This window comes from Oncorhynchus gorbuscha, linkage group LG13 (assembly GCF_021184085.1).
Source record: "Oncorhynchus gorbuscha isolate QuinsamMale2020 ecotype Even-year linkage group LG13, OgorEven_v1.0, whole genome shotgun sequence".
In the NCBI taxonomy this organism is placed as follows: Eukaryota; Metazoa; Chordata; class Actinopteri; order Salmoniformes; family Salmonidae; genus Oncorhynchus; species Oncorhynchus gorbuscha.
This window is the reverse complement of record NC_060185.1, coordinates 70,045,490-70,057,160: the sequence shown is the minus strand read 5'-3', so window position 1 is coordinate 70,057,160 and position 11,671 is coordinate 70,045,490. Positions and strand designations below refer to the sequence as shown.

At 41.4% G+C, this 11,671-nt stretch overlaps 1 protein-coding gene across 1 annotated transcript; it reads right to left on the bottom strand.

Annotated features, from left to right (window-relative positions):
- Window positions 1-51: 51 nt before the first annotated feature.
- Window positions 52-10,855, bottom strand: LOC123993442 (insulin-like growth factor-binding protein 7). The gene is made up of 5 exons (XM_046295604.1): window positions 10,359-10,855; window positions 6,680-6,807; window positions 3,760-3,867; window positions 2,594-2,720; window positions 52-1,728 (listed from the first exon to the last, which is right to left on the bottom strand). Exons 1-5 carry the CDS (start codon window positions 10,819-10,821, stop codon window positions 1,706-1,708), a joined length of 849 nt encoding a protein of 282 aa, XP_046151560.1. The 5' UTR covers window positions 10,822-10,855; the 3' UTR covers window positions 52-1,705.
- Window positions 10,856-11,671: the final 816 nt, after the last annotated feature.

Here is an 11,671-nt window from a genome sequence, read left to right as displayed (position 1 = left end):
TTACACTTCTGTGCAGACGTCTTGATCATATAATATCGAAATAGCCACAACTTGTAGTCCATTTTGTATTTATTAGTAATGTACAGCAAGTGTCCCATGGTAGTAATATCAGTGTTAGTAAACCATACACCAAAGTGAATACATCAAATACATCCTTAAGCTGAAAAACTAGCAACATTTTGGTAAAAGCAATGTCCACTGGCCCCTTCATTGGAGTCGCAGACTATTAGCAATAGCACCGAACGTGGATCTCTGCATTCCAACATAAATTCTCCTCTTTTTCTACGCCATTTCAAACTTGTTGTTTCCTCAATATACCCTACAGTACATCCCCAGACATCCGCCCCGCTGTGTGGTTTGTTAGCTAAACCCGTGGTATATGAGCCCTGGGGTTATATGAATGCTAGAGAAAGCCTTGTGTCTGGTTAAGCCTGCCTGTCAGTCCAGATCGCTCACTCCACACAATGGCTTTTGCAAAGGCATGGCTTTATGGCTTATCAAGTACCATGTGTCAAGGGAAAGAATGATTTGTGTACTTTTCAGGAGGTCAAAGAAAAATAGTGTACGTTATACATAAAAAGTGGAATCTCGAATGTAATGATTTATTCATATTCGTTTTTCAAGTTGTGATTTTAGTTATTTTTAGCCTGTATGTCAGTATGTTTCTGCCTTGGCCAACCATGATTGCTTTAAAATGTAATATTTTTGAGGTACCCAGGGTAAAATTCTTTCGAGTAAATAAATTCACAAAAACATAGAAAACTACATCAAAGGAAGAGATGGTGGAAGAGTAAGGCAGATGTGAAATACTGCTGAGTTTGGTTGAGCATGCATGTGTGTGCGCACATACAGGAAACTGCCAAAATAAAGAAAACACCAACATAAAGTGTTTTAGTTGTGTAGGGCCACCACGAGCCAGAACAGCTTCAATGCACCTTGGCATCAATTATACAAGTGTCTAGAACTCTTTTGGAGTGATGCGACACCATTCTTCCATGAGAAATTCCATCATTTGGTGTTTTGCTGATGGTGGTGGAGAATGTTGTCTCAGACGCCACTGCAGAATCCCCCCGTGTTCAATTGGGTTGAGATCTGGTGACTGAGAAAGCCATGCAATATGGTTTTCAGGCTCATCAAACCATTGTGACCACTCTTGCCCTGTAGATGCAGGCATTGTCATCCATAGCCATGGTAGCCAAAATAATGGAATGCCCAGCATTTTTATACATGACCCTAAGCATGATGGGATGTTTTGATTGCTTAATTAAGCCAGCAATAATACCTGCTTTCAATATACTTTGTATCCCTCATTTACTCAAGTGTTTAAATTATTTTGGTAGTAACTTGCACATTTTAAAGATTGACTTGTGTGTGATGCCACTGACAAGAAAAATGTGTGTGAGGCCTCGATGTGTCTTGTGGATGTCCATGATGGTAACTTTCAATGTCGTGAGATGCAATGTTGATGCTTGTGCATAAACAGTATACTGAGTATCACTATGAAAACTGTGACTTACCAAATAACAAATCAAGTATAAATATGATTGATGCTAATAGTGAGTGTTGGTCCTCATTCTCAGTCAGTGTACAGGTCTACTTGTGTCAGTGGTGGGATAGTTGGGGATGGGGGGGGGGGCTTGGGGCTGCTCCCTCCTCTCGTGATCCTGCAGGAGCCGCCACTGAATCCCTACTGTGCTGAGATGCCTTACAGCTCATCATCCTTGGTCACTGGAAGAGACACAGACAAGAACATGATGACCGATAAGTTCATTTATTAAAGAGGTAAGTGAATGTCTAGGGTATGGGTCCTTAACTGGTCCTGTTTATAATAAATAATAATACTTAATTTAATTGTTAAAAGTGCTTTCTCAGACCCAAGGTGCAAAAAAACAAACGTACAAATTATGACTAAAGTTGGGGAAGACCTGAATACTTGGATTGGTTTTCATCAGATTGTGTCACCTATCTAGCCCTGCTTCCTTTTTAGGTCACAGGAAATGAAGGAGAAGTGCTTAGATAGGATGATAGAGAGTGTGCCGATGGAGAGTGTGCCTTGGAAAATAGTTTTTTTTTTTTTGTATAGTATCCATCATCACAGACCACCAGGGATGGGAGATCACCTAAAGGTAGAGCTAACCTTGTTATTGTGATGGGGTTTTCACTCAAACATCCAGGTTCTTTCCCATGGAGCAAAGCTTTAAAGGCAGGTCAATAAATTGCATGTGTCAACCCCAGTGACACGTGCTGCCTTGTCGAGGCAACCATCTAGCCCTGTCGAGAGCCAAGTGACGTGGGCCGAGCCAAAAGCAAAGCAGGCACTCCTAAACATGTCAGGACGGGATGGTCACCACATGCTAGAAGTCACACACACTTTGAATGTACGCATACATGCACAGACACACACACACAAAATGTACGCATACAAGGACGCACATGTACAGACACAGCATCATGCAAACCTGAAGAGACAAAATCAATGTATAAAGGGTAGACATGCCCTTTGGTGCCATGTTGTGTGGGTCTAGATTTAACATGAAACAAAGTAGAAATGCGTGTGCAATAGGAGTGCAATAGAACAGGGGTGCTTCAGTACCCTTCTTGACAGGGATGTCATCGATGGACTCCACCACGTGAATGTTGCCCACCGCTGAGGCCTCTCCCTTGGCGTTGACAGCGTGACACTCGTACGAACCCGCCTCTTCCTTGGTGAGCGGCGAGATCTGAAAAGCATGGCGACGGTGGTTATTAAACCTCAGTGTGATTTTTAGCAGAACACATGATGTGGTCTGCAGTAAACAATCAGCTGCAAGGGGACACAAACACAGCCTCAAACTCTCCTCTCCAGTCAAACTCGGCTCCTTTCGACAGAGCACGTACGCCATTTCAAGTGTTCAGGATTGTTTACAGTTGTATAACTGCTGTCCAGTGCCGGCTTGCACCTGTGTAGATGTTTAGACGTTTACTTCTCACAACTACAAACATCTACAGTGGAAGATGGCAAATTAAGAAAACATGGCAACGAATCATTGTGGAAGATAAATACTCTGAAATGAGATCAAGAAATTGAGAGAATTTGATGTTTGACAGCAGGGGAGCAGAATAGCGAGAGTGAAAAGATACGGAAGAAGAGATAGATATAGATCTAACCACTGAACAGGGAAGAAGGAGTTTAATTGCTATTCAACTCTCTGTTATGTAGAGGCTCTGAACAGAACAAGTCAATGAGGAGCGTTGATGGACAACTTTGGAATATGCCTCAGGTAATATTTAAGCAATATGACATGAGGGGGTGTGGTATATGGCAAATATACTACGGCTAAGGGCTGTTCTTAAGCATGATGCAACGCGGAGTGCCTGGATACACCCCTTAGCCATGGTATATCAGCCATATACCACAAACCCCCGAGGTGCCTTATTGATATTATAAACTGATTAGCAACGTAATTTGAACAGTAAGAAAAATGTTTCTCATACCCGTGGTATACCACTGCTTTAAGCCAATCAGCATTCAGGGCTCGAAATACCTGGTTTATAATTATAAATAAATTGCATAAATAATGGAATGTCAGCTATCTAATACATAGTAACTCTTCCACCCTATGCTTTAATTGTCCCTTTATTAAATCTGTGTGTGGTCTTTGAGGTATTTGACTGATTTGTGTCTGTGGGGGAAGATCCACAAGTCAGTATGACAGCAAAAATATTTCAAGTAGTGTGTATATCTGTATGTTTATGTGTGTGTGGGCTGGTTGGACTCACCAGGACCCAGCCGGTGGCCTCATGTTTCTCAGGTCCTCCACGGGTCTGAATGGCCAGGTTGTCTCTGTCTCCTGGAAGCAGCTCCATTCTCTGTTTTCCGCTGGTGACCTGGGAAGACAGCCGTTAACGTAATAACTTACTCATCAAATCAACTCATTAAAAGCACACAGTGTGCGTGCAGCTGTGAAACTGAAAACGTTTGACGCTTCAGCTACTACACTTCACGAGGCAACCAACTTAATCATGTTATAGTAGGTTTCAGTAAATTGCCCAATGTTATTTCAAGTCATCTAAAATAAATAATAATATATCACATTCTCTTTATATGACCTAAGCTCAGACACTGACATCTACAGCTATAAAAACACATGACATAAGCAAAGGCTCATCTGGGAAATCAGTGGGCCACAAGAAAGTCTTGGTATGGAAAGATGGATGTAACTAACACATGACATGTTCTGTTGAATCCAAACCATCCATCTTCAGTTGTATTTTATCGAGCTCACTGACATGTTTTTCATCTCTCTCCCCTCAAAGAGACGAAGTGTGAGAACCAGCTGGAGGTGAGTTTGGCCTGTTTTGTTGTGTCGAAGACGTTGAAGGTCACTTAATTCCAGAGAGAAATTCCAGGGTGGTTGTGGGTTTGATTCCCACGGGGGATCAGTATGAAAATTGCTAAATTAGTCAAATGTAAATGTTGTAACATATTTTGGCCTTTCTCTCTCCTTCACTCTCTCTCCCCGTCTCACTTATCTCACTCATCAGTTCTGTCTCCGTTTCCTACTCTTCCCCCTCGATTTTTATCTCCCTCTCTCCCCTTTCCCATTCTTTTCCTCCCTCTTCCCCTCTCCCTCCCTATCTGAGGGGATTTTGAGGCAAGCTGAAAACTGTTCTTCAGGAGGCCCGGACATTAATTTCTCCAGGCTCTAGTCCTCTACAGTAGATAGGACCTAACCCGGGCATAGTCATCACCTTCACTCTAACAGCTCAGCGTTCAACACCTTAGTCCCGTCCAATCACTAAGCTAAAGACCCTGGGATTAAACACCTCCCTCTGCAACTGGATTCTGGACTTCCTGATGGGCCAACCCCAGGTGGTGAGGGTAGACAACAACATATCTGCCATGCTGACCCTCAACATGGGGGCCCCTCTTGTGATTTTTTTCTCACCCATCTACACAGAATGCTCCATAATGACAAAGTGAAAACAAGTTTTTAGACATTTTTGCAAATTCATTAAAAATGAAATACAGAAATATCAAATTTACACACCCCTGAGTCAAAACTTTGTAGAAGCACCTTTGACAGCTTTGCGTCTTTCTGGGTAAGTCTCTCAGAGCTTTCCACCCTTGGATTGTACAATATTTGCTCATTTTATTATTTTGTAAATTCTTCAAGCTCTGTCAAATTGGTTATTGATCATTGCTAGACAACCATTTTAAGTTCTTGCCATAGATTTTCTAGTAAATTTAAGTCAAAATTGTAAATCAGAAACATTCACTGTCTTCTTGGGAAGCAAGTATAGATTTGGCCTCTTTTAGGTAATTTCTTGCTGAAAAGTAAATTAATCTACCAGTGAACCAGGTTTTCCTCGAGGGTTTTTGCCTGTGCATAGCTCCATTCTGTTTAATTTTTGTCCATTAAAACTCCCCAGTCCATAACAATTCCAAGCATACCCATAACATGATGCTGCCACGACTATGCTTGAAAATATGGATAGCGGTACTCAGTAATGTGTTGTATTGGATTTGCCCCAAACATAACACTTTGTATTCAGGACAAATATTTAATTGCTTTGCCACATTTTGCAGTATTACTTCTGTACAGGCTTCCTCCTTTTCACTCTGTCAATTAGGTTAGTATTGTGGAGTAACTACAATGCTGTTGATCCATCCTGAGTTTTCTCCTATCACAGCCATTAAACTCTGTAATTGTTTTAATGTCACCATTGGCCTCATAGTGAAATCCCTGTGGTTTCCTTCCTCTCCGGCAAATTAGTTTTTTTCTATTTAATCCTTCTGATATCATTTTTTAATTGTTCTACTATTTCTCTTTTTTTTCTCTCTCTGCATTGTTGGGAAGGGCCCGAAAGTAAGCATTTCACTGATAGTCTACACCGGTTGTTTATGATGCATGTGACAAATAAAATGTGATTTGATTAGGACCATGACAGGCCCACTACCTACTGTAATTAAAACATAATGGGGCCCCTCCACTACAAGAGAAAGAGGAATGTGGTTGCTAAGCTCACCCTTAATTCCTCAAGTTCTGCTATTTAAGGTGTGTGACTGGCTATTTAAAGGAAAACCCCTAACACCAGTTACATAGGCATTGATTGCTAAATAGGTCAGATTTAACAGGTCAAGGCAAATCTCTAATCTATGGGCTCCATTCGAACAAAGCAGCATTCTGTTGAGCTGTGAGAGTGTGGGCCTTTGTGTTAATCGAATCGAATTAAACCATGCTTACAATGTTAAAATGTATCAATTCAAACCCACACTCTCTCTTTCAGTGCAGGAAGACGTTTTTTGTTTACCACCAAAACTTCCAGATTTCCATCATGATTATATCTGTTTTCATATTAACCCCTTATGTCCTGTGCTATTGTTTCAGTGTCAACAATCACGCGCTTCATATCCTCCGTGGTCATATCTCTTTCATCCATTGTGTCCTCAACTATAGAGCCCAAATCAACATTCAGTTGAAGGGGATGTATGAATATCTAGACATAGGAAAATACATTAACAAACTACCGTATGTACAGTTATTTGGACCGTCATACTAAACTATACATGGGAGTGATTCTGATACCCTCGTAGAAGTGTTTTCTCAAACGCATGGGGCGATTGTCTTTTCTTTTGTACCATAACCTAGAAAAGTGTTGATTCAAATTTCAATTGAACATGTCCTATTGACCTCACCGTTGGACCTTCTGGGACCTTCTTCCAGGTGATCACAGGGGTGGGGATTCCAATGGCCTCGCAGCTCAGGTAGACCTGGGAGCCTGTGACATTGTAGACCTCACCAGGGGCTGTCACAATGACAGGTGCTATAGAGGAGGAGGAGAAGAAGAAAGGAAAAAAAGGTGAGACAATTGAGTGGATTTATTATCTCCTTCACATCAACCTGTAACATGTATTTTTACCTTGGGCGGACTCAGAGAGAGCTCTGGTGTTATCCCCTGGGACAAGCTGGTACAGGATGGAAATGTCAGAGCAGGAATTCAATGTTCGTGTTCTGATTGATGCGTTGTATAGATGAGTGAGCGTGTTACAAATGAACCGATAGCTGCTCCAGTCCTTTTAGCCGTTCAGAAAATAATTCATGTGAATCTTACAGTAAGTGGTGAAGCTGATATAACATGGAACACATCAAGGAGTTTGGAGTTAATTCTGTTAGTTAGGAATTTGGAGAAATATTAAGCATACTTTATCCCTTCGATTTTCTCATGCCAGTAAGAATTAGTTGAACATGACCTCTGTTTGGTTTCTCAATGTGAACCTGGACATTACTGTAATTGCCTTTGAAACATTGGGACAGGCTTTATGCTGACTTGCACCAATTAAAACTCTATTATTAATTCTGAAAAACAAAGCTGGTAATCTATTTAGCTCAAACAGAATGATCAATCATTTCCATTGGGTCAAGAAAATAATTTGTGCAATTGCATCACGTCACACTTCTGGCACGTAATACTTTACATGCGATCCACAAGTGTAGACAGCAATGTAGGTTTACTGGGATGTTATTTTAGTTATGATGAATAGGCTTTGAATGACAAGGGTTGCAAAGTAAGGGCCGCTTTAGAACAATGTTATGATGAAACAGCTGACCTATGGAAGATTGACTATGTTGTCTTTTCAATGCTCTATACTCCAACCCAAGGAATGGATATGATATGATAATTAGGATCATAAATAAGCGCTGACTCATATACAGTTAAAGTCAGGAGTTTACATACACCTTTACTAAAATACATTTAAACTCAGTTTTTCACAATTCCTGACATTTAATCCTCGTAAAAATTGCCTGTCCTTGGTCAGTTAGGATCACCAATTTATTTTAAGAATGTGAAATGTCAGAATAATAGCAGAGAGAATGATTTATTTCAGCTTTTATTCCCAGTGGGTCAGAAGTTTACATACACTCAATTAGTACTTGGTAGCATTGCCTTTAAATAGTTTAACTTGGGTCAAATGTTTCGGGTAGCCTTCCACAAGCTTCCCAAAATAAGTTGGGTGAAGTTTGGCCCATTCCTCCTGACAGAGCTGGTGTAACTGAATCAGGTTTGTAGGCCTCCTTGCTCACACATGCTTTTTCACTTCTGCCCACAAATGTTCTATAGGTTTGAGGTCAGGGCTTCGTGATGGCCACTCCAATACCTTGACTTTGTTGTCCTTAAGCCATTTTGCCACAACTTTGGAAGTATGCATGGGGTCATTGTCCATTTGGAAGACCCATTTGCGAGCAATCTTTAACTTCATGGCTGATGTCTTGAGATGTTGCTTCAATATATCCACATAATTTCCCTTCCTCATGATGCCATCTATTTTGTGAAGTGCACCAGTCCCTCCTGCAGCAAAGCACCCCCACAACATGATGCTGCCACCCCCGTGCTTCATGGTTGGGATGAAGTTCTTCGCCTTGCACAATGGTCATTATGGCCAAACAGTTCTATTTTTGTTTTTAATCAGACCAGAGGACATTTCTCCAAAAAGTACAATCTTTGTCCCCATGTGCAGTTACAAACCGTAGTCTGGCATTTTTATGGCGATTTTGGAGCAGTGACTTCTTCCTTGCTGAGCTGCCTTTCAGGTTATGTCGATATAGGACTCATTTTACTGTGGATATGGATACTTTTGTACCTGTTTCCTCCAGCATCTTCACATTGCTGTTGTTCTTGGATAGATTTGCACTTTTCGCACCAAAGTACGTTCCTCTCTAGGAGACAGAATGCGTCTCCTTCCTGATCGGTATGACGGCTACGTGGTCCCATGGTGTTTATACTTGCGTACTATTGTTTGTACAGATGAACGTGGTACCTCCATGCGTTTGGAAATTGCTCCCAAGGATGAACCAGACTTGTTGATTTCTTTTGATTTTCCCATGATGTCAAGCAAAGAGGCACTGAGTTTGAAGGTAGGCCTTGAAATACATCCACAGGTACATCCCCAATTGAGTCAAATTATGTCAATTATCCTACCAAAAGCTTCTAAAGCCAGGACATAATTTTCGGGAATATTCCAAGCTGTTTAAAGGCACAGTCAACTTAGTGTAAGTAAACTTCTGACCCACTGGAATTGTGATACAGTGAATTATACGTGAAATAATCTGTCTGTAAACAATTGTTGGCAAATGTACTTGTGTTATGCACAAAGTAGATGTCCTAACAGACTTGCCAAAACTATTGGTTGTTAACAAGAGATTTGTGGAGTGGTTGAAAAACAAGTTCTAATGACTCCATCCTGAGTGTATGTAAACTTTCAACTGTAGCTAGAGGCCCCTGTTGTTTTGAGTTCCGGGTGAAATTTACTGCCACCAGTTAAGTAAGGTCAACAAAATCCTCCCCTGAAACCACAGCCCTAGTCAACTAACCCGCAGAAAACAATAACAACTTGGAGTGGAGAGAGGAATGTTGGCCTTGAATTTGAACCTAACGTTATATTCACCTTGACATGTCTGAGAGCCTAAAGGGTGCAGCTTAAGTGGTGGTCTGACCTCGTCCTGTTGTATATGGGCAAATTAGCAAGAGTGTGGGGCCTTTCGTGTGGCACAACTTTTTCTGGCAGCTAGCCAGGTTTTTTCCATTCTTTTTCCACGTCCTGAACCCTTTCGCCTGCCTAATCCAGAGCCGGCATGCAGTTATAATTAATCATGTGAAGGTTCAGTGAACTAGACACTGCTGGCTTTGCTTTAAACCAACAGGGCCTGTCTGTGTGTTTGTAGGCGAGACGCTGCTGTTTGATCGACAGTCATCCTCCTTTATAAAATGTAAAATCTCAGACATGTCTGTTCAGGGTTATATGTTCTATAGGGAGTGCCACCCCAGAGTGGAGACAACGGCTTTCAGCTTGTTCAGTGGCTGGTTGTTTTGGAAGGGTTTTAGAGATAGAGGATGATGTAAACCTTGTCCACACCCAGTGGACAGTGCCACAGATCTTCCATAGTTCTCAGTTCTTCTATCCAGTAACTAGACAGTAGTCTAATCAAGACCATTTAGAATCAGTTTAATATATGAGTTCATCGGATTAATACATGAACATTATTTGCATTGTGTAAATGGTTATTGATTATGCCAGAAAGCGTATAGCAAGCATATCACACTTAAAAATAAACATAATACCTCTTACTGATCGAGGGGAAAGATTAGTCAAGATGAAAGTGACACCAACATGTAACACCAAAATGTCATGTCTAGGCCCCTTGGTTGAACTATTGGCTATCAGGTCAGAATGTATTTGATATGGATGAGAATTATTGCAGCGTGATACACCAAATCAAAACAGTTTTTCCAAAATATACAGAGTTCAATGTCCACTAAACTACTACTGCGCTCTATATAATAAGTGGACCGTTATATGCCGTTCCCCCCATTCTCACCTGTTGAGCATTTTCCTTTATTCAAGATCTTGATTTCAGGCTTCTCCTCGTTCACCGCTTTCAGGCTGGCAACTTTCAAGTCGCAACCAGTTTTATAAGTCACCCCATCGGAGCCACACACTTCGTAGTTGGTTTTGCAGGCGCAAACGCCGAGCTTTGTCTTTCTGTCCTTTTCGCTCTTTATGCACTCCAGTCCAGAGGCGCAACGCTTGGCTGTGGCTCCGCGCCCCCCACATGGTTCCCCGGCTCCGTACGCGCAAAGTGAACAACAACCGCAGGAGTCAAAAATTGTGCCAGACTTGCAGCCCTCCTTTGGTAGAGGGTCGCACAGGCTGGGTTCACACGTGCCACAGGTGCGCGGCACACGGTCCGCAGATGCGGACGCAAGTGACAACGATACGGCCACGGCGAAAAGCACCAACATGTTGATGTTGAGTTTATAGTGGTGATTCTGTATCGCCATGGCTGTCTCATACAGTGTAACGCACTGTACAGTTCTTATTAGCGATTTTGTTGAAGCTAAACCCCGCCCCCAAAATCCCCTCCTTTGACTTCCATGTCTCCATAAAAGTTTTGGTCTAAATCCCCATTTTAAATCGACTTTGCAATGAACCAAAAACACCACAGTTAATACAAAATAATGTTTTATTTTACTGAAGTAACTTCAACCCAATTACTTCAACTTTTTGAACACATCTGATATAATCAACAATTTATGGATGACATAATGAGATTCACATTCAATAAATAAACATTTTGTGCAATTTATACTGGATGTTCAAAGTACAAATCTAGCATCCACTGATCATCCATGACTATGGTGGTCATCTTAAATACATTTCTTGCACAGTTACAATGCCAGTCAAAGTTGCATTGCCAGTTACATTCCCTAATCACAACACCAAGTTATCCTGGGTAGAACAGGGAGTGGTTGCCTTTCAAAGTAAGCATGCACATACATGTTACAGTATACACCAGTCACATAGATATATTGATACTGACTTGGTTTGTTAGATATGGATGTGTTGGCTATGTCTGATTTTCTCTGATGGACCATCACCCATTGTGGTACACTCTAGATCTCAGTTCAGTGGTCACCAACCCTTGTCTTTGAGAGATACAGGGTGTACAGTGCAGGCGTTTGTGCCAACCCAGTGCTAACATGTGATTATTCAGCTAATCATTAATACCTTGACTGGCTGAATTGGGGAAGGGGCTTTAGGGTTGATTTAGGATTGAAAGTCTTTTATCCACTATGAGATGGAAAAACATTTTGACTTGATGTATTTGGAAACGAAGGAGGAAGCAATATC

Excerpts from the sequence above, each read along its gene's own strand:
- LOC123993442 (XM_046295604.1), bottom strand. The coding sequence starts at position 10,821 with ATGGCGATACAGAATCACCACTATAAACTCAACATCAACATGTTGGTG. Across the intron at positions 6,808-10,358 it reads TAAAGGAAAATGCTCAACAG|CACCTGTCATTGTGACAGCC; the intron begins GTGAGAATGGGG and ends CCTCCTCTATAG. Across the intron at positions 1,729-2,593 it reads TGACATCCCTGTCAAGAAGG|TGACCAAGGATGATGAGCTG; the intron begins GTACTGAAGCAC and ends TGTCTCTTCCAG.